The sequence below is a fragment of the Lates calcarifer genome, linkage group LG16_LG22 (genome assembly GCF_001640805.2).
Source record: "Lates calcarifer isolate ASB-BC8 linkage group LG16_LG22, TLL_Latcal_v3, whole genome shotgun sequence".
NCBI classification, from domain to species: Eukaryota; Metazoa; Chordata; class Actinopteri; family Centropomidae; genus Lates; species Lates calcarifer.
The window spans coordinates 13,025,045-13,052,179 of NC_066848.1; the positions used below are offsets into that span (position 1 = coordinate 13,025,045).

Below are 27,135 nucleotides of genomic sequence, written 5' to 3' on the forward strand. Positions count from 1 at the left end.
CATTTGAAATGTTTTTAAGGTGTTTTTGAGTTTTTTTTTTCCCACCTCACCAACAGAAAATAGAATAACTCCTACTGTATTATATTTTTAAACATGTCAAAGGGTCACAGTTGAAACAAGCCACCCACAGCTGTTCTCAGTATTACTGCAAAGTCACGAAATCAACAGTAAAGCAGCAAATTTGTGAGCTTATAATTCATTTTTGCAGATGAGGAAGAGTCTCAGACTACAATCAACCAAACCAGAGGTTGTCTTAGTTGCTCAGTTTCTATAATCATTATGCAACATTTTGACATAGATAAGAGGATGAAAAAGGGCACACGATATTCAGTCAGTGTTTAACATGTAGATTTCTGGAATCTGCATGTATTTGGGCCAGCAGTGAGAGACTGTCACTCCACATCAAGGCTTAGAGGTAGTGAGGTAATATGGCCATGCCCTCGATGACTGATGGTTTGGAACGCAGGTCTTGGCAGCCCAGCAGTTATGATTTCATTAACAGGCAAACTTTACAGCCAAGTCCAGTGCTATGTATGTATTCCGTAATTGCTCTGAATATTTTGCAGTCTTGGAATAAATGAGTCAGGAGTCAGTGTTATTGCCAAGTGAAATAAAAACACAGAATGTCAACTTTGTGTGTAACATCTGCCTGAAATATTTGCAACACAGTTGGATGGGTAAATTAAGATTAGAGACTGCAACACTGATACAGAACCATGAGATGGCAGCAACACTTGCAGTCACACCTCTGTCTCAGTGCATTTTTTTTTTTTCCTTTTTCAAAGTTGTACCTTTGACCACAAATGTATACATCTATCAACTGGGTTGCCAGTATGTGATAATATTTTACCGAAATATGTCAAAATATTTCTAACTGCCCAGAAGATCCTTAAAATAATATGTGATTATGATATGCCTGTGGGCTTCTCAACATCATGGGAAAGCATTTTTCTGTAATATAGCTTCCATGTGGTGTATGGGAATGGAAAAAAGGGGTTGAAGGATAAACATCCACTGGTTATTAGAGGCATGGTCTGCAATTCAAATGTAAAACCTGGGAAGCCATAGTGCTGAATGACAACACATGTCCCTCTGTCTTTTAGTAAAGCTGTTGAAGTTCGATTTAAGCTCTCTGCAGACAGTGCGACAAAACAGACTTTTCAGTTGGTGAGTAAAGAAAACAAAAGCTTCTGCACAGTTTTTCAGATTTCACATTCAGTGAATGCATTTTCCATAAGAGATTTTCTTGTGTATCTTGAAGCTGCTTGTAGTGAGTGGTGGTTTCTGTAGTTCTCATGAGGTCTACTACATTGTCTCCATCCAAAATTTATGTGGTAAACAAAACTAAGCGTATTCATGCAAGCCCGACATCTGTGGCCACTGCATCGTGGGTAGGATCTCCGCTTGGCTCGCACTCCTGTCTCTGAGGTCAGCCTGTAGAGCCCCTGTCCCAACAATCACACCAGACCACTATCAAGTCCATATGAAGGCAATAAAATCAAATTTAAACCAGATCCTGATTGGTTTTATGTCCCCCCAGCAATGGTTAAGGAAACTGTGCACACACACAAAGAAAATATTGTAATGTCATCCTGGGTGCAGTCCATCTCAAAATGTGTGTGTCTGTTTATATGTGTGTAAAATTGAGGGGAAGAGAGATGGAAAGGAAATGAGAAAGTCAGCATGGTGAGTGTCAAAACAAAAGAAGGTCAACCCTTTATTTTCTTCTCAGTATACATTACATAATCAACAAAAACATTCTACAGTACTTTAAAAAAGAGTTTAGAAAACATCAATTATACAAATAATATTTGCCCAGCGAGTCTCTAAATTGCTTACACGGCCTGACTGAGAAAAGGCCTGACTGAGCAAAAGTCCATATTAAAAAAGACACAAAACAAGAAAAAGCAGATAAAAACAATTTGCCGATAACCAGCTTTTTATGTCTGTGACCAAACAGTAGTAGCATTGATCAAAGCATTAAAGACTAAAAGTGAAAACACACATGGAAAACAAAGTACAGAACTGCTTTTAGAGCATCTGTACAGTTGTTCCTTTCAAGACAAAACCAGAATTTTTCCTGGATGTGTGGCGCCACTGGCCTTTGGCCATGGGGAGAGGGGTGTGTCAGGTAAGCCCCCTCTCTGATATAAGGTCCACTGGTGATAAGTAAAACCTAGCTCCAGCTCCTGTGGTGTGACTTGTGTGGAGGGTCAAGGGTCGATCTCCATGGGAACAATGGTGAGGATGGCATCCTCGTTCCCACGGCGCACGACTACCCTCAAGGTGTCTTCCTTCTTGATGACGGCACTGACGTCGGTCGCTGATGAGATCCTCTGGCCGTTGATGGAGATGATTACATCGTGCTCTTTCAGTCCACCACTACAGAGGAGAGGGGAACAGATGACGCATCAAGGGCTTCAGAAAAGCAAGTACATATTGTGTAGATAACAACAAAAAATGATAACTTGATTTTCTGAGTAGAGTGATATAAGAGGTGATTGGGCCCAGAGGGTAACACTGGCCCTCTAGGTCCTGCTGACCTTGAGCTTTAAGATGCTGACCATGTGAGCATCACAGTGTCTCAAGTTCCAGTCTAGCTATTGCATGTCAACCCCCATCACTCTCTATTCTCATTTCCTGGCAGCTCTACACTACATATCATCTCATAAATGCCACAAACAAACATCTGCAACAACAACAAAAGGCTGATGCTGCTCTGCGTGTGGTCTATAGGCTACAGTTTGTAAGAAAATCGGGTGATATGTTATATTTTCTTGTTGTGAACAAACCCTGTGAAAATACCAAAACCATAAATGAACTGATCCTGTAACAAGTATCAACTGCGTATTGTACTGCGTACTGAAAATAAATTAAAAACACATCAGTGACCCACACAGTTGCTCTGGGTGACATCTTTTATTTTGAGTAAATCCCACATACAACTATTGACTATTAAAAGGACTACTCTTACTATAATGATTAGTCCCAAATAAATGTGCTATTTACTCCTGCCTATCAGTTTTAGAAAATTACTTTTTGAGCTTTTTTTATATATATAAAAGTATCTATGACTTATTTTAAAGGATTTACATCTTCAGAAGGAACAAATGGGCTTAAGGCTGAGTGCCTCAGACTGGGTAGGGGAGTCATAAAGTTGAGAGACTGTTGTTGGTTTGGCCTTTTCATGGACTTTGTTGACCAAAACAAAAATACACAATATCACCTGCTTTATCTTTTAATGATAAAATGTGTCAGTTTTATGACAGTTGTTTCACTCTGTTACAACTGTTTCCTCTTTATATTTTAGTAGGAAAAATAAAAACAGCAGGTTAATTTAATAGTCTGCAGATGTGATGGCTCACAAACTATGCATTATGTGTTTCTAGTGTTCCGTACAAACACATTCAACTTGCACAGGTTTGTTTACAGGTCTGTGAGCACAATGTGAATCAATATAACATCTGTTGTGAGAATTTTAATGATGGAATGATAGCACAGCAAGGTTAGAGCACCAAGCAAATAAAAACACGTTGGCCAAGTATGAAGAAAACGAACTAGTAAACCTGAAATCACACACAGGCCGAGGGAGCAGCTACCAGTGATATCAAAAGCTAACCCTCAACACAGCTGCTTAATCACAGCCACATGTAAACACAGACCACCACACCTTCCCTCATAACAGCTTCCATTAACGTAACTGCAGCTCAGTATAGCCCTCATTACACTTAGCTGCTCTAACACCTCCAACACAGCAAATGGAAGGTTCTCTGTAGCAGGGTCAAGATTTCCAAAGGCCGTAAACCAACACAAAACAGGGCGAGATCAAAAGAATGAAAGTGCAGCCTAGAAAATAACATGGAATATAAAAAGAACCGCAGAAATGTTATTATGCAAAAAGCAGGGTGACTTAAGCAATGAGTAAACTCTGACAAGGCCTTGTAGGGGAGACCACTCTGGAGCAGGGCTGAGCTGAGCAGGCGCAGGAAAACCACAGCGCAGCTAGTAACCTCTCTGCATGAGGTTTGAAGAAAATAGCTGACCTCAGCGTCTCCCGAGCCCCACTCCGCTGGAGTTGTGGTGGTGGCTGATTGGAGTGGGCTGCGATTGTGGGAGGAGGGGGATATTTCAGAGGGCCAGGCACTCCAGGCACGCTGGAGTGAGCTATGAATTTACGTTCTACCGAGACAGTTGTGTAGGAGGCAGCATGCGCATTTGAGCGTGTGTCTATGCGTACACTTTACACTTGGAGGAGAGAAATGAAATAAGGGAAGGAAATGAAATACACTCTCTATTTCCATTGAGAAAGGGGAGCGGGTGCCGCATGGAGAGTGATGAGAGTCTCGTGTGCACATATGTACCATAAAGAGCCAAAGACAACATCCCATAGCTCGGAAAGAGTGAGAAACAACTTGCATTTGCACTTCACTGAAAATCATAATACTACGACCAAATGTCATCCTTACATCGCAGCTGGTGTCTTTGCAATGACCTCCATAACGTACGCTCCAGAGGTGATGTCAGGGAAGTCACGGTGTCGAGTCTTCAGCTCTTTGGCCAGTCTAGAGGTAGAAATGCAGACAGAGAATCTAGTTATGAATCACCAATTTTTATCCAGCACAAAACAAGAAATGTAAATGTTGCAATTTCCTGCAGTCTAAAGCATAATATAGGGAAGCATTTCATACACCTATACACATTAAAGTGTGCAACTTACGCTGGAGTGAGAGTCATCATCCTAACACCAATATATTTCTTCTTCGCAGCTGCTCTCCCTAGAGATGGACAACCACACAATACAAACACAATCAATCATCCTCTCGCCTGCAACAGTCTGAATTCTTAGTTTTATGAAGCTGTTTGTTGACCTAAAAAAATTACTAATCCTACTGGGTGTTTTTTTTTTTCTCCTGTATTTGAGTGAAAGAAACATTGTCTTACTATGTCCTGCAGGGCAGTGCACACTTGTCCACGTCTACACACACAGGCAATGTTCTATGTGTTTCATCATAAATTTGGGGAGTCTTGTTTTTCTTTGTTATTTCATCATACAGACAAATCAAATCAAGAAGCCATGTTGGCAGCCACGTATAATATACATATGTGTGCTGGTCCAAAACACTACGCAATAAAGGGAGGCGTGAAAAGCAGTGAAATAGAAGGACAACCTGGCATACTCTGGCACTTTCTTCTTTGTAGTTTATTTGCAATGTTATAATCCTGTTAGGTAATGCTGGGCACACATTCATAAAGCTAAAAATGGAGGCAGTATATCTCTAGAGAGCACACACAGATAAAAAATAACTACCACAGAAATGGTGCACTGAGTTATATGCTCCTTTACTGTACGTGCATATGGGATCTTGGTCCAGACAGTTATTTATTTTATTTTTTTTTTACAGTTTGTCTTGATGATTCAATTGAAGCAATAAAATGAAAACATAATGAGTTGTGTCAGCAACAGCTCATACCTCTGGACTGCCTGTCATAGGACTCTGCCAGGAACTGTCGAATCTTGTCTGAGGGTATGGCAAAGGAGATGCCAGCTGTCACTTTCAATGTGTTGATCCCAATCACCTCGCCGTCCTAAAACAGCAAACCACAACTTAGTGTCTGGTCGAAAAACAACTGTAAATTATTACATGGATCATCACATGTCATGGGAATGTGAAAATGTGTTCTGTCTACCACTGAAAAAAGAAAAAAAATGGCTTACCAGATTTACCAAAGGCCCTCCGGAGTTGCCATACTGAAAAGATGAACCAGTTGTTATTTGTGTTTGTAGAAAAAACACAGTGTACAGTTAATGATAACGCTTACTGAGTTAATGATCTGCTTACATTGATGATGGCGTCCGTCTGAATGTAGTCCATGTCGGAGTTGCGAAGGCCCAGCTCTCTGCCCCCTCGCTGGGTGGTGCTGACGATTCCTGTGGTGACCGTGTTCTGGAGGGAGAACGGGCTGCCGATGGCGACCACAAACTCCCCCGGCCTCAGGTCTGACGAACGGCCCAGCAACAGCACAGGCAGCTTGGTCTGCGAGAGAGGGGACAACACATTCACATCACTGGAAGCCAAAGTTACAGAGAAACAACACTGAGTCATGAGGTTTTGCTGAATAAAACAAAATGGTCGTGTAGAGCAGGAAGTAGGAAGACATACATGAAATGAACCATTTATGAATTATAATGTCTATAATGTCGACCAGGAGGCTGCTCCAGAGAGATGCTGTGTGTTAGTAAAAAGCGAAAGCTTGCCAGTTGCTTCTTTATCATTGCAATAGACAAGAGATCTGAACCCTAATGTTAAAGCTCTCAGTCATACAGTATATATAGGATGACAAGAGCTGATATTGGTAATTGGTTTAATATGAAATTCATACAGTATTGTGGTTGGTTGTGTTGGTGACTGATTTGTAATGAATCGATCTCTAAAAGAAAGTCACAAACTCAGTGTTGCTTTAACCGCATTTACCCTACAGAGCTTTAAGGGCAACGCACAATCATGTGTTTTATGAATGGACAGTAGGAAAATAATTACAGCAAAACCACAAGTCTTCTAAACACAACCCACTCAACTCTGCATGGCAATGCTCCCATACAAAAACAATTACTCCTTTTCCACTGTAGGGACAAGTGACATTTATGCCAAACAACTCTACTCAAAATGCTAATAATCAAGATCAAAAGCTTATTTGTTGGACTGAAAATGTAGCCCAGCTGACAAATCACTCCTAATGGCAAGAATGCGCCAACAGACCACAGATGCTGGAAAAAACTGACTGATACATGATAAATAATGACTACCTTAAGCTCTGGTTTAGCCCTGTTACACTGAGTAGTGGAAACCAGGCTACTGAGGCCTTGCCCGCGCAGACAGACGCAGAAAGGATATATTTATCCATCCGCAGTGACAGTTTCCTTTTCTGAATGAAATCATCTCTCTCTGTGCCGGGAAGCCCGCAAGTCAAAGCCCACGCGCCTCCACATCACGTTGAGTCTGTGCTCAGACAGACAGACAGACAGACCCAACCCAGCGTCCCGACGGCAGGCAAGCACCATCTTTTAAAAATAAGGGACCTGCGCTTTTCCTGTGTATCCATTTTGTTTACTCTGGGTTATAAATAGGTGGCAGAGGAGGCTGCAAGGTAACTGAGACAGCAACACAAGTTGGCACACACAGACAAAAGGATCTATGTGAAAAATGCATACAAGGCCGAACACTCAGACATAGCAGGCAAATCACAAATCATATTATTCTCAGTTGTAAAACATGACACCTTGCTGTCTATGAGTGCAAACATCTTACTCTGTGTTTACAGATGTCTGCAGATGTAGACAAAATAAACTCGTGGCAGGCACATGATATATTAACTAGTCCTAAAAAAAAAAAAAAGACGTCGACTGGATTGTGACAAAACATCTAACCCACATCTTAAATTCGGTTGTAAGTGTGTTAGACCTGACTGTAAGCGATCTTGACCCTTGACGTGTGGTTATTATTAGAAGATGACAAAGATAGTAACTGTGGAAGAGAACCTTTCAACCGTACTTTCCACCTTACCTTACATGCACAAGCGCTGATACACAACTACAAACACGTACGCAACTAACACAAATGTCCAAGGCCATGTTCCTGATGCCTGTGGGCTAATTTGAACATTGTTTGGAGGTTAAAAGCAAACAAGGCACTCACACACACACACACACACACACACACACACACAGACAGGCTGCAGAAGTGTGTACATAAACCAGGAAACATGCATCTGGCACGTGCAAACACATATAAACAGACACCTGACACAGGAGCAGCAGACTGTATAATCACCCCCACCACCACCTCCCCTCCTCCCCTTCACACCGTGAGATAAGAGTATAACCAGATGGAGACAGGAAGCAAGAGAAACACACACACAGCTGAGAGAGAGAGGGAGAGAGAGAGGGGACATCAGGTGAATGTGAGTCACTGCCAAGACATTCAGGACTGGTCACCATGATTACTATAACAGTTAATGATACTGGTGGTGTCATGGTGACTGTTGCTATCAGGTGAAAACCTTGTATCTCCAAAATGTCAGCTTTGAGGAATAGGTAGCTTGACTGCGGTTGATCCCTAACACATGCTGAAAGAGTTTACTAAATGCGAGTGTTGCAGAGTTTTTGCAGCTTATAGACGTCTCCACCCGCCCCAGGCTCACACACACCTCCGCAAAGTCACAATGCATTCAGAAAAATCATGTACAAAGGGTGCCAAATACATCAGTTTGCTGACAACCAAACAGCGCTTAGGTGAGAGGGAAGAACAAACACCAAACACGCAGACTTTGCCGAACTTTGTGAAAGACCCTCAGCTTACATATCACTTACTAATCGTGACCATTCAGCACTCTGGAATGACTTACGGAAAATCACCTCGCCATGTAAGTTCGCCTCGCCTGACCACCCAAGTGACTCACTCTGCTATTTCAGTTGAAGGGCTATGATGCACTGGTACTTCACCAAAAGGCAGTATGGCCACGCGTAAAGGAAGTAGACAAGGTGAAAGAAGGGAACAACAAACACCACAAACCACGGGAGGAGAGTCCGAGAATGTGAAGCGAATGAGTCAAGCGTAGTTTTGTTTGATATTATGTTGATGCACGCAGCCTGCACTGGAACAAGGCAGCCTATGACCAAAAATATATATATATATATTTTTGGTAGGAGACCTAAAAGAGAACCATTTTGGGAATATTTCGGAAAAATACCCTTCAAAACAATCTGATGTGGTCTGCGAGGATAGCATCTAGTTTCTGAAAATGAAAGGCTCCTGTTTTGTTAGGCAGGAGACCACTTTATTGCCTCACACTGTTGTTGTTGAATTTCAGTGTGATGCCATAGATTTCTCTCTCTCTCTGTCATAAAGCAAACCATGTTTTTCCAAGGTTTTGGGTGTTTAGATAAGATTGAAAAGTGGGGCATCAGATTGAAGGAGGGAGGACTAAACAGCTTTGTTTGCCTTGACCAAAGAAGTAGTTGCAAGGGGCACGTGCTGAGAAAAAACCCAGACTTCCCCAGAGTCGCTGAGCTGAGTTTTGATTTCCTGCAGATCAAACAGACAGATTTTGTCACGGTCAGGTTATTGGAGACACCATGGCGAAAGGACAATAAGACAGATAAGCTGGCAGACAAGTAAACAGATTGACTTGAAAATAGCTGCCGCGTTGCTATAGAGATCCGTCATTGTTTAATGTTACAGCCTTGGTCGTTTGGAGGCTCATTTAAAAGCCATTACACTAACTACCATTTTATGACCAGAAGACCAGGTGCAAACTTTCACTCCTGTCAGGCTGGGATGGACTGAGCCGTAATAGTTTTCTGAGGCACATGTGCACTGATACACGCACACACACAAGTGCATGAACACGCAAACAGAGGGAGGAGGTTGCCTGGGCTTGAACCCTCTCAAACTCAAGTCTGTAAATTAAAACCCACACACCTGGCACCGCTTAGATATACAGTCAGACCACTTCAAAATACACACATTCAGACACAGAAGCTGTTTTGGTTGGGTCAGAGCATGACCCAAACTGTATATAAGCTCAACTTCAGTCACTTAAGCTCTCCTGTTCCTTTCATACAGGTGACTTCAAAGCAGGGGAACATACTTTTATAAGTTCCACCTCGCTGCATTCATAAGTACACTAAGGTATAGGGTTTTACTGCTGACGTCTGAACTCATGCCCTCAGGGTTGTGCTAATGCAGATAAAAATTGGGGCAGGTTTCAGCGCGCTCATATAACATCAAGTCAGAGGATCAGGCTGAGGGGTTGGAGAGAGTGTGTGTGTGTGTGTTTGTCTGCGAGTCTGAATGTTTGTATGGTGTGTAAGTGACTAACTTATGTGTGTATGAATACCTGTTTGTGCATGTTTGGTAGACTGAAAAATCCCCAAGATATGCAGGTAAACATTATAACTGTGATTTTTACAGCATTTTTTTACACACATTTTAAATAGATCAAACAGAAGTAGGTGATCAAAGCCACAGTCAACACGTGAAGTAGGTCTTTGCTACATTGCCCGGTTACTCACACTGTAGGTAACATCAACATTTCAAATCACACTGGCTAAACCATATCCTTGCTGACACCAGTACAGAAACCACTATGGTTTCCATATGTTGTTGGGAGGGTTTTGTCGTCTGTGTAAAAGCAAACATATGTCTGCGAGTTCCGTGTGTACGTTCCACTCTGTGTAGTTTTGCATGAGAGCTCAAAGGATTGAGGGCGTCTCAGCTCTGGCTAGACACCACAAAACTTTGAACTGCACCGATCACAATGATGAGAGGAGATGAGGTCTTATATGTTCATTTGCTTCAGGAAAACTGCCTAAAATATATGAACTACACCTCTCTTTTAGCTAAAGTATTAGGTCATGCTTTTATTTATACAGCATTGAAATGTTTCACTGTGATGTGCATTTACCCTACATTTTGTGCTGGGATTTGTTCCAGCCCTGTCCTTGGACACTGAAAGAGGTTTAGAAAACAAATGAATGCTTCACTCTCTGCATGTGGGGATAATAGCGGCAAGAGAGAAATCCATGTCGGTAATACTAATTCCTATAGGTTTTATATGTCTAGGGTAGTTATATAGTAGTCTGGACTATTCTTTATATGGCTGGGGGGAGCACACTGGAATCTCCACAAGCAACTTTGAGGATCCCTGCATCCCAGTTTAAGAATTAAAGGGTTGTACCCTGACTGCATGTGTTGCACTTTCCTAAAGCCTACACCCAAATTGTGGAGTATGACACTTGCAATAAATGAGTTAGTAGATAATAAAGGGCACAGCTGGCTAAAATAACAATACCTCTTTCCAGTGAAACAATGTTAAGTTTACTCTGAATAATCAGGGGAATCCACTGTAAAAAGTTCTCAGGGAGACAATATGTTCAGCAGAAAGTGTTTTCACTGAACAAACCTATTGCTGCTGAATATTTGCAATGTCAGAGTATATACAGTATATAGCAACCTATGTGCCACTAGAGGTAAGTGTTTTTTTTAATAATTTGGGTGAACTAACCCTTAAAGACAGTGTCATATAATATAATCTAGGGTCTCAACCACCTTTATAATAGCACAGAATGTGTCATAGTCTTGTCTCTATTTAGTACAAAAATAAAATTAATTGATTGTCAGTGAATGTCTCATGACCATCTGACCGTAGCAGCGGTAGATTTGAAAGTTTTCTATCATGCCTCACACACACCTAAAGTGATGTCATTGACTGGCAAGCCGAAACTGTTTTGGGCAAGGCTGCTGCCTGTCCAGTGGGCTTGGAAAAAAAATCTGCAGCCAAAATGTAGGGCCAAGACAAAGTGCATCAAGACCCAGCAGGGTGAAAGAGTGTGTATGTGTATTTTTCTTGGCTCCTTTCCCACTTAACTGCATCCTTAAGCATGGGAACCATTTTGGTTGCAGGGACAAGGGATGAGGGAGAGAGGATGGGTGAGGAGGAGAGGAGGATGTGATTCATTTCCCCTCTGCCTGTCTCTGAAGGACGACATGCAGTGTCTTTCCTCTGGCTATGGAGCATGTCCTCCACGTCCCTGCCGTGAGCCATCTTAAAGCCATTCATGTGCGCATACAGACACACACACATACACACACACACACACACACACACACACACACAGACCTACATGGACTGATTTGAATAATTGATTGCAAGTTTGCCTTTGTCTGTCAGCACTGTTAGTCCTAGGAAATACAGACATCTCTAACTTCCTGGGGAAACATTTACCCACTGTTGCTGATAAACAGATATATGCAGCTACAGAAGACTACATTCCTCTCTTTCCTCTCTGCACATAAACACAGACACACATACATATTCCAATAATAGCCCTGTCCAAACCAGCACCAGGCAAATTTCCCAGAAAGAATGGTTTGAGAGTCTTAATACTAGGTGATGGGTAGCACAGAGACAAACAGTGCCATTGTTTTCAGGGTGACCATATGGGAAACATGAGGCCAGTTTTCCCAGCCACACTTTGAGGGTTAAGTTAATGGCTCATTTATTGGCACTACATCCAACAGTTTCAGTGGGACTAGAGTCTTTTTAGGCCATTTATCTTTTTACCGCCTGTTGTGATGAAAATAGGATGAAAATATTAACTGACCCTTTTCTAAGGAGCACTCCTTTTGCTACTTGCAGTACGCCTGTCAAGCTCTGAATTTTAGCACTGCCACATAATCTTTTTACAGTGACAACTACGGCACATTTACTAATTGAAATTTGTAGTCGGTGGAAGATTTTTGCAAGCTATAGCTAGCTAGATAATTAGGCTAATGTTAGCTTCATGGGTTACTGAAAACTCTGTCTGTTCCTAACCTTTTTAAAACCCTGCAAAAGGCTCTTAAACAAACATACAATTGATAGTGACATACATACTATCATGCTAAAAAATTGATGATTCATGTAAAAGACATGGAAATAAAAGCAGAATTGTTCTTTCATTGTGGGGTCGAGCTGATTAACCACTGTGGGAAAAAACATACTACAATTATAGTTTGGTTTATGGATTATTGCTCATATTTTCAAACACTATACGCTTATAAGCAAAAAAGGCTTTGACACTGAGTTTGGCTAATACAGTGCTATCTTGGGTAAGTTAGGTTGAAAATAATGACTCAGAATGAAAATAATGATATGCCAACTCTTGGCCTGAAAAGTAATACTAGATTAATGTTAATACTTTAGGTAGTAAACAAGTTAGTCGGGCAAACTAAAGGTTGCAGGTTACAGCAGAACAAAAGGCAAAAAATGAATAAAGATATCCAAAGCTTGACAGGCCTGCCATGCTAAACTATGATGGGATAATCACTGTTTGGGGGAGTGGTTTAGCAAATGTTCAGTTCCACCACAAACAATTCAGTTGTTTATGATTTCTGAGCTGCAATGTGAACCAAGTATCAGTGCATTCACTGCACTCAGATGCATGTGCAGCATAAAGCACTCAAACCCAAGGTTAATGTCGACACAAGCCATGTGATAAAATGATCTGGAATGATATGGAAAATTCCCTGCACAGTACATTTTAGTGTTTTGAAGTCATGCCAAGACAGTATGGTTGCTTGCATGTCTGTGGAGGTCAACATAAGTCAATATGATTAAATAAATGTCTTTCCAAGTCAGCAAGCTTTCAAGTCAGAGTGAAACCTTCCAGGTAAAAGTGAATGCATCCAATTCAGTGGAGGCCTTTCCAAGTGAATGTGACCGTGTCCAAGTTCTGAGTGAGAGAACGGGGTTAATGGAAGGCCTTTCAAACCTGAAGCACAATATGCTCTATCTTTACTGTGCCGTCGCCACATCACCCAGTGCACTCATTAGCCTATTAGCTCACATAGTCCTTCAGACATATGGATCCATTTTCCAGGCCTTGACCACATCACTCTCTCTGTCTCTATCCCTCTCACTTTCTCTTTCCCCCTTCATACTCCCTATGCAGGAACAAGTGAGTACAGCACTTTTTCCCCCTTCCCTTCCCCTCTGAAGTTCCAGCTGCTGCAGACAGACTAATGTATTCCCCAGAGCTGAGGGGTAGACCACAGCCCCGGGAACAGACCGGGCCTTGCTACCAATAAACTCCAATTTCACATAGAAAAAGAAAAGAGAAAGAAGAGAAAAGCGAGTCATTATTCTCAGGGAAAACTTAACTTTAAACTTTCTCACTCTTAAACTGGTACAATTGTTTATTGATTATCTATGGCTGCTGACAGCAGTCAGCTTTTATCTAATAAAGAGAATGCTGTGAGGAACACAGTGAGGAGCAGAGAGAGACAGTGAGGAAGATGGGAATGAGGAAGGTAAGGATGGAAGAGTGCACTTTTAAATTCAGAAGATCTTTATTCTAAAACTCTCATTCTTTAATTCTTCATGTAGCTATTGTGTGGCAGGAAATTAAGGAGCAACAGTGACTCATGACTTGCTGTGACACATTTGCTGTTAAAGTTTACTAGCTAGAGACTCAAGTGCTACAACTAAAAGGATAGATTCACATTTTTAGGTCTATCTTAATTCAACCGCCACATGCCCATGCTAACCATCAATAGATCATAAGTCGATTTCAATGGAAGTGGTGGTGGGCATAATCCACAGCCCTCATTTTCTATAAAAACACATTCCAAAGTTCAGCAGAATCTAACATGAGGGTCCAACTGTCAAAACAAATCAAGTGAGCGTCTTTAAATGTTACAGTCTTTTTAGCACCAGGTATCCTTTTGTTTCCCGACAAAGTGTATTTTTGTTGAGCTGCAGTGGAGGGACTATGAGGAAATTAGGAATTTGTTACTAAAAAGACCAGAAGTTTGGTAGATACCTTCAGACTGCTTAAACCTGATTTTAACTTCAGCTTAACTTTGCAGTGTCATCACTTTGACTTAGGAAGGACTCCCTTTACGACCAGCATAGACAGGAGAAACAAGTACAGTGATCAATAGCTGCTTCAGTGTATCAATGGGCATGTCCTATCCTTTAAGGCAGACAGTTATAATTGCCCTCAAGGACCCTGGATTTTATTTGAGACTTTCTTTGGCAGCACTCTGTTGTCTATATGTTCAGTGGACTGTTATTACTCTTTAGGTACTGAAATTAAATACCCAGTGGGAATAGGTTTTGATGACTATATTTACTCTTTTAAATCTAATTCAAAATGACAACTTTACTTGCCCGCCTGCCTTCTCATTATAACTCACTTATCCTCTAATTTCCTCCTGTATTAACTCTCACTATATCTAAATATCACACACACACACACACATGCACACGCACACACACCCCTCATTAGCAGAAATGCCAGTTCCATCCAAATAATGTGGCCTTTCAAAAGTGACCACAGGTTTCCTGGGACTTCATCGCTGACTCATGGCCTGGATGACCTGCTTCAGCTTCACACAATGACTTACACTCTTTATCAAAACAAGCCTACTCATGATGTTGAATCTACCAGTATGACACCTTAGATACAGCTAGCTGTCATTTGGTTAATTATTCTGCTTTAGTACAGTCACATGGCATTTACCAATCAGACAAGTCATGATCTCATGCAGATGAATGCCAGGTCAGTAAGATATTTTTCAAGCATCAGTCGTTCCTGAATTTGCTATAACTGACTATATATGACAAAGGCTGAGAATATGATGCAATCCCCCCACCCCCCCGAACGAAGACCAGCCTGTCATCAACAGGCAGAGCGGCTTTTATTATAGGATGAACAAAAACAAAGAAGCTGTCACTGCTCTTTTCCGCACTCTTCCCTCACGCTGTCGGCCAAACAAAACCTGAATGTTTCAACCTCTTTTCAAAATTGGAGGTTCTTTGTAATACACCTCGTGTCGCTGTCATGAACATCTATTCAGCTGTGTCACCCAGCCATGAGAGCGAGCTCCATAATGCTCCCCGATCCGCTATGACTCCCAGTCAATAGAGGCTTTGGCTTTCCGCCACGCATTCCTTCACATGACTCTTGGCTGTGATTAACATATAATGTGGGTCCTGCTCATCCAGTAGACAAACACAGACAGACAGGGATGTCGAGATACAAAGAGAATAAGGTTTACCAAACATTCTGTGCAGCAACAAAGCACAAAACGATACTCACCTCTTTTCTTTTAAATATCAGCACTGGGCTTTTCCCCTTTCAGTAACAAGTGACTGTCTGGGCAAGCTGCTTGTGAGAAGAATTGCGTAATATCTGTCAGGTTTTTTTGAACGCCAGAGGGATCAGGCCTGACTTGCCAGCCAGCTGTCTTTTAAAGACCCATTTGGCTACACCTGCATTCTCACTTTGCAACTCTTGCACTCTAAATAATCTCATAGATTTAGTACATTTTGGTGCCAGACTTCAATCGCACAGCCTTCAAAGTTTCCCAACAGTTAAACAGGAGAATTACAAAATGATGATTTAATGTTTTGATCCCATTGCACCAGCTGACAGAAAACTTTGTCAAGAGTACCTTTGCAGATTTTCTCATTCCACGTGACTCGTAAATCTTTGTATAAAAGTTAATTTGTGAAACAAACATTTGTCCACATCTATTACTCTCATCCTGAAGGCCGGGCGATTGAACGATCTATAAAGTGAATTTGGAGGGTTGTTAGCTTATAGAATTTGACAAACAATGTTATTTCTTCAATAGTCATATTGACTTGCATTGGTTGTGACCAGACATAAGTGCTGTGTTCTTTGAGTCATGAGCCAAAAAATAAAAAAGGAAGCCAACAGGAGGAGAAATTTAAGTAACAGAAAGTGTAGTGGGAAAGAGTAGGGCATTTATCCTCCAATAAGCCTGTTACTCCGGCCAATCACATCTCATTAAGACAAAGTATATATTTTTTAAAAGAGCAGTGTGACATTTAATTCATTTTCTTTCACTTTCTTTTTGCTGGCAAGTCTTTATGCTAAGTCAAGCTAATTGTGTCTTACTCTCAGCAAGAAAATGAATAAGCATACTCCAGAAAATGTTGAACTATTCCTTTAAAGGAGACTTGCTTTCCTGATGTCTAGCTCTAGCTATCACTCTACTGTTTTTGACTCTTTGCACTTTTACTGACCGGTGCATCGATCTTGATGAGGGCAATGTCCGATTTCTCGTCCACGTCTTTGATTTTTGCATCATAGGTAGCACCGCTCTTCAGTTCCACTTTCACCCGGTGCTTGTTGGCCACGACATGGGCATTGGTCACAATCTGGCCGTCCTCTGACACAACAAAGCCAGAACCACTGGCCACTGCCACCTCCCGCTTGGAATAGGTCATCCTGTGGGGGGTCAAGGAGACAGGAAGATGGAGGAAGAAGGGATTGGAGTATTATTGTTCATTTTGCTCTTTAAACAGGTGCCTTCTAGGAAAACAAACTGAGAAGGCACAAAAATGCAATGCATGATGTAATAGCAGTGTAAGACTCGCAAGTTGAAAGCAAGTGGGTAGGTAAGAGTTTAAAGGTGAGCTGGAGGGATTAAGTATATTAAATCAGTAAGAGGGGGAAACAAACAGACATGGCAGCATTAGTATACAGCAATGAAAAAACACTTTCAAATCAACCTGAGGCAGTGACAGCAGGGGATGGGGGAGAAGATAAGGTAAGAGACAGATCTGAGTGAGGGAAAGATGGAAGCACAGACAGTGAAAGAACCACTTTACAAGCCACAGTGACAGACACAACGGCAGAGCGACACAGACGAAGAATTGAGGTGTCAGAGACGGACGAGAGGGAGAGATAAAAGAGCTTAAAAGCCAAGGAGACGATGAAAGAAAAGCTGTTGAAAGACTGAAGTGGCGGAAAAAGGTGCACTACCGACTGGTGTGGTCTGGTTAAGTACACAGGTGGGCTGTAAATTTTTGTGTGTTTCAGTCTGGCCCATATATACACACACAGATGCATGGCTCTTACTTGCGGTAAAGTTCAATGTGAACTACAGACGGAGCAATTCTCTCCACCACGTCGGCGATGAAGTTGTATTTGTGTCTTGGGCTGTCTGGATTGTCCTGAGCTGGAAATACAACAGACACACACACACACACACACACACACACAGACATACGTAGGATGTCAGATGAGTAAAAACAAATAATAGATGCACTGAAATACTGCATGATGTAAGAGCTGTGTGAGAATAGAAAACCAACAAATAAAACTGCCCTTTATCATAACACAGTGGGGAAAAGAAAGGATGACAGTTCATCTGTGGTTTAGACTGTCTACGTCAGGTCTGACACACATGGGCGCACACTCATTTACAAACACTTAACCTTGGCAATAAAACATACAAAGAAATACTTAACCTTCACCTTCACACTTATCTTACCCCATAGTTGATTTTATATGTGCACTTTAAATTCTTAAACCATTGAAAGCTCTTTTGTCAAGACTAAACTAGTATAATACCACTTACACACACTGACACTGTATGTATGAGTGCTGCCAAATTCACTGAATCACCCACCCCACCATCCATCCAGCATTGGGCAAGTCAGGAAATGTTGACTGATTTACCTGGTAATTAAGTCCTACCCAGAAGACAGTTTAACCAAAGCTATGAATCAAGACTGCCGAGACCTTTCCCTCAGAGCTTTTCATCCCTCCATTCGTAAACCCTTATTTTGCCACGTACGATTTTGTCTCACAAGGACAATTTTCAGTCATTACTTTCTCCTAGAGGACAGAATTTGAGAACGTCAAAGGCAGCCGTAAGCCCTGGAATCTCAGTGATTGCAGTGAAGGGTTAAGGAAAGAGAAAGAGAGTTTCCCCCTGAGGTGCAGTTAAGCTAACACAAGCATGGAATGAGCACCATCTTGCCGTAACGAATACCATTAAATTATACGGTATGAGAACATTTGTCACCCTGCAGGGGAAAAATTCTGGTATTTTATAATCACTGGATCTATCTATCTATCTATCTATCTATCTATCTATCTATCTAAAGGCTTAATGCTGACATAGTGTTTACCATGTTCCCCAATTAGTTTAGCGTGTTGACATGCTAGCATTTGCTAATTAACATTAAATAGAGATTACAGCTGAGGATGTTATTAGTTTTGTTAGTAGGAGAATCCATCCATTCAATAGTTGTTGAGACATTTCACTCAAAACCACACCCCCTTTGTGGCACTAGGGGAAAAGTCAGAGGATTACTAAAGTCATTAGGATACATCCTCTGGGCAACATGAAAAACTCTGTGCCAATCCACACAGTAGATGTTGAAATATGTGACATAAATAACTGCAGATTTAGACTTGCTGGAGACATTACAGAAAAGTCAGAGATCACCTTACTTTGATCACCAAATTTTAAATCAGTCTGTCTAATGGATCTTAAAACATTTGGCATTATAGAGGAAGAGTCGGGGGACCACCAAAACTGGTAGGTTTCATCAGCTGGGAGGCATGAATGTCTGCACAAACTTTTATAGCACTCCATCAAATACATGTTGAGATTTTTTTACTTTAGGCAGAAATAGTGGACTGACAATACTCCATCCCTAGAGCCGTTTCCTAAAAAGAAGTTGGCAAACGGAATCACTTTTCTCCAAATCTCCACATATATTTTCCTTGTTGAACTTTAAACCTACAAATCAAATACTGAATTTGATAAATGTCACACAAGTTTCTCATCAGAGTAAGACAGAGAAGTAATGGAAAGGCTGGAGTCATTTTCCCCATGCTAGCTTCACACCCGGGGGGTTGGTGGTCAGCTCTGATAGGATTATAGTTAGAGGGAGCAGGCCCAGTGTCCAGAACCTGTGTTGTTTCTGGAGTGTCCATACAGCCTCTCTGTCTCTTCCATTTCACAATGTTATGAGGACTGCTGCCTCCTCACACACACACACACATACTGGGATTTACTACCAGAGACACACTGATACCACCACAAAGCAAACGTGATGATAGAAGACTTATGGTGACCAGTGGTGACGATTTGTTAGAAATGGGAAATCATGAATCAGATGTTGCTAACAGCTCAGTAACATTAAAAAGCCCGGCCAAGCCATTGTTGCCTGATTAATATACTGTGACAGATTATTGCGCTGCTGAACTGAGCTCAGAAAGTGAAAAGCAGCTGTGTCCTCACACGCCAAAAAATTACTAATTCATCCTTAACTTTGAAGTCCTGAATGTCACTGATGTGTGGAGATAAAGTAGGGATGTGAAGTGTCCTGATTAGTGTCTGATCCACATATTGCTTTTGTAACATTTTTCCAGCTACGAAATTGTTGCCAGAAGTAAACAGTAAATTTACGGACCAGACAGCTAAACAATGAGCTGAGACTCACTAAATCTCAGTAAAGGAGCTGCAGATTCAGGTGATAATTCTCAGCAGATTGATGACAGATGACCAACTCCTTTCACATTGTTTTCACGTCATCATTTAACACATTGTTATTACAAAAAAAAACCTTACAGCCACTTTAAATAAGAAAGCTAAATGTAGGACAGCTATTTTTTTTACATATACTGTAGCCCCTTTTAGAAACTGTCATTTGGAAATTGCCTATTTTAAACTTGGTAACGAGAACAAGACAGCATAGTAAGCTATTTTCAAGGTTCATTTGTTGCTCAAAACCATCGGTTCTAAGAATATCGCTTCATATAAGCAAGAGCAGCCCAAAGCGCAGTTCTTGATGATCTAGACAATGATATTAACACCAACAATAAGGGGTTCCATCTAGTTATGTTTTAAAAGAGTAAAGTTATTTCTAATTGGTTGTGGCAGATAAGCCATCGTGTAAGACCAAGCCATCCTGTCAGTCAGACAGTTGTTTCAGTTTAAAGAGGAGCTAAATTATAGTGGGCCAGGAGCTGAGCCATGTGGGACACCACAAGTAAGACATGCAAAGTAAGACAGATTAATCCCTTGCAGGCTCCAAAAAATCAATGATGATAAACAGTATTATATCCAATAGGTGGAGAACAAGGCACTCACTAGCATCAGTACAGGATCAAAATATCACTTGAGACATAGGTGTGCTGTGATTATTTAGTGAATGCAACACTGGGATTTATCAAAAGTGTGGGTTCAGATCTAACAGGTAAAGCAGGAAAGTAAAGCAGTTCAGGTAAAGCAGTTTCAGTTTACAGATTGGTCTACAGTTGGCAAAGAGGGATGGGTCAAGGTTTGCTTTTTAGAAGTGGTGAACTATATACAGTTGAAATAAATTAATTGTTCTGACACAACTGAGTCAACCATAATGTGTCTACTCAGGCTGATATGCATTACAGAGTTTGAGTGACATAGTGACATATAAAGAGCAATGAATTTGCTTTAGGGTGCTGTGACCTGATGAAGTAAAGACTTCACTCATATGGAAGACATAATGAGAAAGGGTTGGGGGGGCTGTTGCATGGGGAAATCTTCTAATAAAAGACTGTATTAAAGTTAACCATCAGTTAACAATAATCAGATGTCTAAGAGATTATTTCTGGAGTCAAATCAAGCATTCAATGAGGGGAAAACCACTCAAACATAACAATTTTAAAAAAGAAAGTTCACATAAAGGCACCTTCTCTTTCTAGCCATCTCTGTCTCACCCTCTCACACACACATTCAAAGCCCCCCCAACCTCACACCCTGTATACCCGTTATCCCTCCCCTCTCCACACATTGACCTTCACCACAAGGGTCCCCCCTCAAGATCTCAGCTTCTTTTCTTTTTCAATTTTCCCATACATACTACCCGCTGTTTTATTGGCGCCCGCAGGCGGAAGCAGCTTTTTCTTATCCTCTAGACTCGGGAAAACTAGTTGTGAATACAGTGAGGTCAATTCCTCTCACTCACACACATTGATTCCCTGCTGCTGGGCAAACTGAGGCCAACCAGAGCCATGTAAAATCTTTTCTAGGTTGGTATAATTCACTCCCATTTAGAAAAGGTGAATAATATACAAACTCTGTTTTTTTTTTTTTTTTTCATTCTAACTGACCTCATAGTGGAAACCGAGCTACTGAAGCTTGGGTAGAGCTTTAAGAGTTACGGCAAACACTGTCACTTAGTTTGTGTATTCTAAGTAAGTGAATGATTTTGGCTCAATACACATATTCAGTAACTCATCAGATGTGAATGTTAGCACACTGAAGTGTAAGGTCATGAATCATTTAGTTTTGATGAGGCTCTGTTTTTCCGCTGTTAAAAAGATGTACTACAGCTTTCAGCTGTTTATAATGTTACAATGACACACTGGAAACATTTTGAGGTGATCCACTGTGTAATTGTGTGAGTGACTCTAACTAACCCCACTTTTCCATTTCTAATTTTGCTTTCAATTTGTCACATTTTAATTGAATTTCACTCAAAGAACTTCATTTTTCCACTGGGGACGTCATCCAAGGGTAACAGTGCATGATACAATCAGAAACACACACACACACACACACACACACATCAAAGTAAGGGGGCAGTTTTATCAGCATAGTAACAGTAACAGAAATCCAAACCATTTCACATTTTGTCATCAGAAAAGGATCAAAGAGATACACAGAGCCACTGTAATGCACAGACCAGGTTCCAACCCTTGGAGAATATTAATCTGATAACTTCAAAGCCATTTATAAGATTCTTAAGATTTATCATGGTCCAACTGTGACTGTACTGACAGAAATAAGAGGAGAGAGAGCAGGGAGGAGGTATGGACAGGAGGAAAAGGCATCAGGTTTGTTTGCCTTATCAGTACAATCTGGAGAAAGAGGATATACAAACACAATGTTTCCATTTTGTTGTCAGAATTAGATGAAATCTGAGGAAAGGTTGCCCACGAAAGAGGCTGCAGCAGGGGTGGTCGAGCTGTAAGTGAAGTAAAGATATAATAAGCAAGAGAATTGCAGGCCTCATGGACAGGAAGGAGAATAGATGAGGAAAACAGACAGACAGACATGCAGAAGCCGGAGCGGAGACGGACTGACAGAGCAACATAAAAAAGTCACACGCAACAAAGATGGTGTTTTAATATTCTGAGTGGCTGAGACAAGTTGGGGAAGAATGTGCACATTCAGCACAATGTCACTGGCCTGAGTCACAGACTGCATTCTGCAACATCAGCTAGCAACGCCATAAAGGGCAGTACAGTCTTGTATTGGGTTTTCAATTAGATTCAAATCTGAACAGCCTATAAATACAGTTCTGTGTCACAAATGGGTCATCTGGGGTGTCTTGGTAGTGGAGCAGATGCATGCCATTCAAGTACTCTTGGTCACTCTTGGTTCAGTAGTTAGGGACCCCTCTATCCCTTAACTATTTTCCGGTCAGTTTCTCCACTATTACTATCAATAAAGACTTGAAAATGCCAAAAACATGTTGTTTTTTTCTTGAATGGGTCATTTTAAACAAACATGACCCTGGGGTCACAGCAATATTTGACCTAATTCTCTTTGCCAAAATGAACAACTTCCATAATCACCATCTTAACAGTCCAGACATGAAATGACATCATGCAAAGTGTACTTACATGTGTTTTCTTAACATGGGGCCAAGTCACAGGGTAGTTCATGGTGCTTGGAGGGGGCTTTTCATTGTCAGCTCCTGCGAGTCGACAGCCCTGATCACATCTTATGCAACAGTTAATTTTAAAAAGGGAGAGATGCTACAACTGCTATTAGCGTTATTCAACAGCAGTTTAGACAGAGGCACATCCGAGGTACCAAATGAAATGTGACTCGTTTTATTGCAGCGTTGGAAATTTTCTCTGGGTGCCTTGGAAAATCAATGGCACTCACCACCACAGTCTTGCTCTGGTTCAGACATGGTTAGCTGCCTGAGAATGACTTAAGCATTTAAGTTGCTTATACGACTGACAAACAAATGTGGCGATACAGTCTGCCCTACCACCGCGCCCACATGGGGGTTTTTGATGTACATGTAAACCTTTCCCAAAAGTACGGGTTGCTAATTTTGTGTTTTCCCTTGGTGTCTCCTGCCTGTCTTAAACTGTCCTCGAGAGCGGAGGAGGAATTGTGGCTTTGCATCAGCGCCAGGCATTCCTTCATGTGACTGTTGAGTGTGATTTATGAGTGACAACAGAAGCACGGAGAGGGAGACAGACACTAAAAGAGCGAAAAAGGAGAGAGAGGAAGGAGTTCTGGGAGGAGGAGGGGAGGACGCAATAAGTTTCCAAGCTTTGAGCTAAGTTATATGTCTTGGAGGTAACAGGTGTTGAAGCTCTTCATTCAGGAGTTTTCAGCTGCACACATGGTGCCCACTTCGGATGGTGTAAAAAACATGCACACACACACACACACACACACACACACACACACACAAACTGGAGAATGATACAATGCCTTTACCACCTGTAGCCTCACGTGCGCGCGCGCAAGTGTGTTGGAATCTGACACTTTTTCAGATACATCGCACACATCCAACATAGCATTAATGATGATAAATGACTCAGTAACTTAACTGTACTGATTGTGTGTTCCCAGTTGGACTATGTTGTTTCATACAGCGGCAGAGTCAAAGAATGATGTCTGTTCAGTATTGAGCTCCACTGATTAGGGTGGAATACTTTTCACATGACATTGTCCAGTACAGTCCGCACTGAAACAATACCAATTATTACCACTGTATCATTTCAGCGCTGTTTAATAACAACCTATATCATACTTATCAGGCTTTGGAAAATTCTTTTCTGTTCAGCTAATGTTTAGCAGGCTGCCTCTGGCATTGGCTATATTGTATAAAACGATCAAGCAGATTATAACCATGTGACTGTTGGCTGTGCATGCCAGGATATAATCCAAAGGGCTCACATCAAGCTTTACATCAGGAGGAGGGAGAGCTCATGACTTCATTCAGCCGGGCAAAAGTAAAGAAACGGTTCTCTGATCAAGTCTAATTGTAATGCAGGGACAAGAGGGAAACACGGTTGAATAGTGGCTCTTGTTATCCCAGACACATGAGGATTGTGTGCCACTGAATGCAGCTTTTAGTTTTCGCATCTGCGTGAAGTCCAGTGAGGATTTAAAGGGGTCACGTTCAAGAGCAAGTTGTGAAGAATGGAGGTGAAATGGCAACTAAAAACAAACACACTGAGACACCTACATGAGCCAAAACATGAAGAGTTTAACTCAGCAGAGAGTTTCCAAATACAGAATAATGACAGCTCAAATTTCCAACTATTTCTTGTCAGTATCTCAGTTTGTTTTGGGCTCTTGTTTATCTTGTTGTCCTTGAACAAAACAACCTGAACGTTACCTTTCCCGCACGCTCCCCGCTGAATGAAAAGAACAGGTGGCTGCTGCAGCTTCTCCGCCCGGCGGCTGACCTTCTTCAGCTCGCAGATATTCCGGTAGGACACCCCGTCGCTTCCGCACACCGGCTCGGTGGCTTTGCACATGCAAACCCCGCTCTTGCTTCTCCTCCTCACCGTGACGGTGTACGCCACCCCGCCGGAGACGGAGCACTCCAGACCCTCTCCGCACACGGGGTCCCCGAGCTTTCCGCTGCCGCCGCAGGCTTCCCCCTCACCGGACGCGCACACCGGGCAGCAGTGGCAGGCGTCGAGGGCTTGTCCAGCCGGACAGTCCGCCGACAGCCGGGGACACATCGACTTGTCACACCTAGCGGGACATCCGATAACGTACCGGCTGGAGATTTGCGCATCTGCCGGCGCGGACGCAAAGGCTGCGATTACGCACAACAACAGTGACCAAAACATTATTCAAACAAACAAACAAACAAAAAAATACGTTAAAAAAAATTAAATATAAAGATTACGAGTTCCAAAAGTTCGCTCTCTGCTTGCAGTGTTATGGGGTGAGAGAGCTCAGTAGTGCTGAGGAGGGGAGTCACTTCAGCTGGAGAGGCATTTAACAGAGACTCCACTGCGCAACCAATTACGCCTCTTTTTGCTGGCGCAGCATCATAGAGGCAACTCACTTTTCAGATAATCACAACAAGGCTGGTCATTGGTGGGTTTTACGTGACGTGCTGAACGGAAGAGCTGCTGTGTCTCCAGAGGCATGAGGACGGAATGAAAAAAAAGGAGAGAGCAGAAAACAAGCCTGTTTGGGGATAGATGTCAAATGTGCTTTTTTTAAGAGATGTGACACCAAACTTAGTAAAATAAGGTTTTGGTTTTTTTTTTAAGTGACCAAATTGTGTATAATCTCTCTGTTGCTTCCATTCAAGGAAGGTTGAGGAGGTCACAGAGGTCACAGTTAATTTCAACAACAGTGCTGCACATCTGGAGCTTACTGAAAAGCTCAAGGACATTTCAGCCGTGCCAATATTTGCTGGCACAGCGCGTAACGGCACTGAACCCGATTTAATTATTTGCAAACAAATAACAGTATAAAATCAAAAACCCAGTGGAGCAGTGAAAGGAGCAATGTTGCCCAGATGTTTTACATGCTGCACAGCCCTCTACATTTTTTTTTCTTACTACTCCCCTGTGAATTAGTCACTCCTGGCATCCACACAAGCCTTATGGCTAATTAGGAAAATCAGTGATGGAAAAAAGTTGGGTGGATTGTGGGATTTGTGGAGTTACTTTCACGTAGCCTTTGTGAACAGCCAGATTTGCTCTGATTGGAAAATTGCAAGAGGACATAATTTATTCATTTATTATGATCTAATCCCATCTCTATGGGTTATAAGCACCCAGCTTGAAGGAAAATAAACAACATCTATTAGTGATATCTAAATAAGGATAATCACTGCACTTTTTCTTTCATTTTTTCCAATAATCATTGGTGCCACAGACTCACTGGAAATACCATAAAATAATCTTTAAACTGAGTGTTTGTTGAAATGACATACATTTCCAGTACTAAATTTTACTGTTGGCAAACAGCAAATCTCTGTTAGGTTTAAGATGTCTGTGGTGAGCTGTAAAAGAGTCCAGTAAAAACCCAGGCAATGAATCAGTGTCATAAAATGCCTCAACACAATGTGATTGATTATGGGCGCAGGGCTGTTTTGATAGCTCTTGGTTTAAATGTGGTGGCCCAGGGTGAAGGGGAGCACTTCCCTGAGCCGCCACTCATGAAAGGTGGGATTCGAGGGCACGAGGCCCCCTGCGGCGTGCCGGAGCTCTAGGTAACACAAGCGTCTGTATCCAAAAAAGCAATTAGAGAGGGGGCATAAAGGCATGGAGGGTCATATGTTCTCAAAGACTGGACTGGTTTTTACAGCACAGGAAACGGTAAGCGTGTACAACGTAGGCTTGCAGAGTTCAAGCTTGGCTATTTGTCTTGGGGTGAATAAGAGAGTACATTCATCTCTGAGCCAAGAAAACTGAGTGCTATGATGTTTTTTTTAAGATGCATTACTACATACACAGTTCTAAAAATGAATGAAACTCATGCATCAGCAGCATGACCTCTCAGCATCATCAGACCCCGTTATGTGGCGATACGGAGGCGAGAAATGGTGGGAAAATCCGCAGATGAAAAGAACCTCATCTGTAAGGAACACCCATTCTCCGACCGAGGCCAGCGAGGATGGGTGCCACTGAGGTCTGTGTGATCTCCCCGCTCTAGGTCCACAGTGATGTCTTGGCTGTGAGCGAGTTCATGTCCACGCCTGAAGCCACACCAAAGTCTCACATCCCACAGTTAAGATCAATGACGAGCTGAGGAATGGACGTATGTGAAGATGGGT

The 27,135-nt window shown here is 41.9% G+C and overlaps 1 protein-coding gene across 1 annotated transcript; it reads right to left on the reverse strand.

Annotated features, from left to right (window-relative positions):
* Positions 1–1,687: 1,687 nt before the first annotated feature.
* Positions 1,688–25,376, reverse strand: LOC108897393 (serine protease HTRA1A). Its single transcript, XM_018696993.2, has 9 exons — positions 24,727–25,376; positions 17,435–17,534; positions 16,597–16,801; positions 5,841–6,035; positions 5,717–5,749; positions 5,472–5,586; positions 4,718–4,775; positions 4,467–4,562; positions 1,688–2,382 (listed from the first exon to the last, which is right to left on the reverse strand). Exons 1-9 carry the CDS (start codon positions 25,187–25,189, stop codon positions 2,214–2,216), a joined length of 1,434 nt encoding a protein of 477 aa, XP_018552509.1. The 5' UTR covers positions 25,190–25,376; the 3' UTR covers positions 1,688–2,213.
* Positions 25,377–27,135: the final 1,759 nt, after the last annotated feature.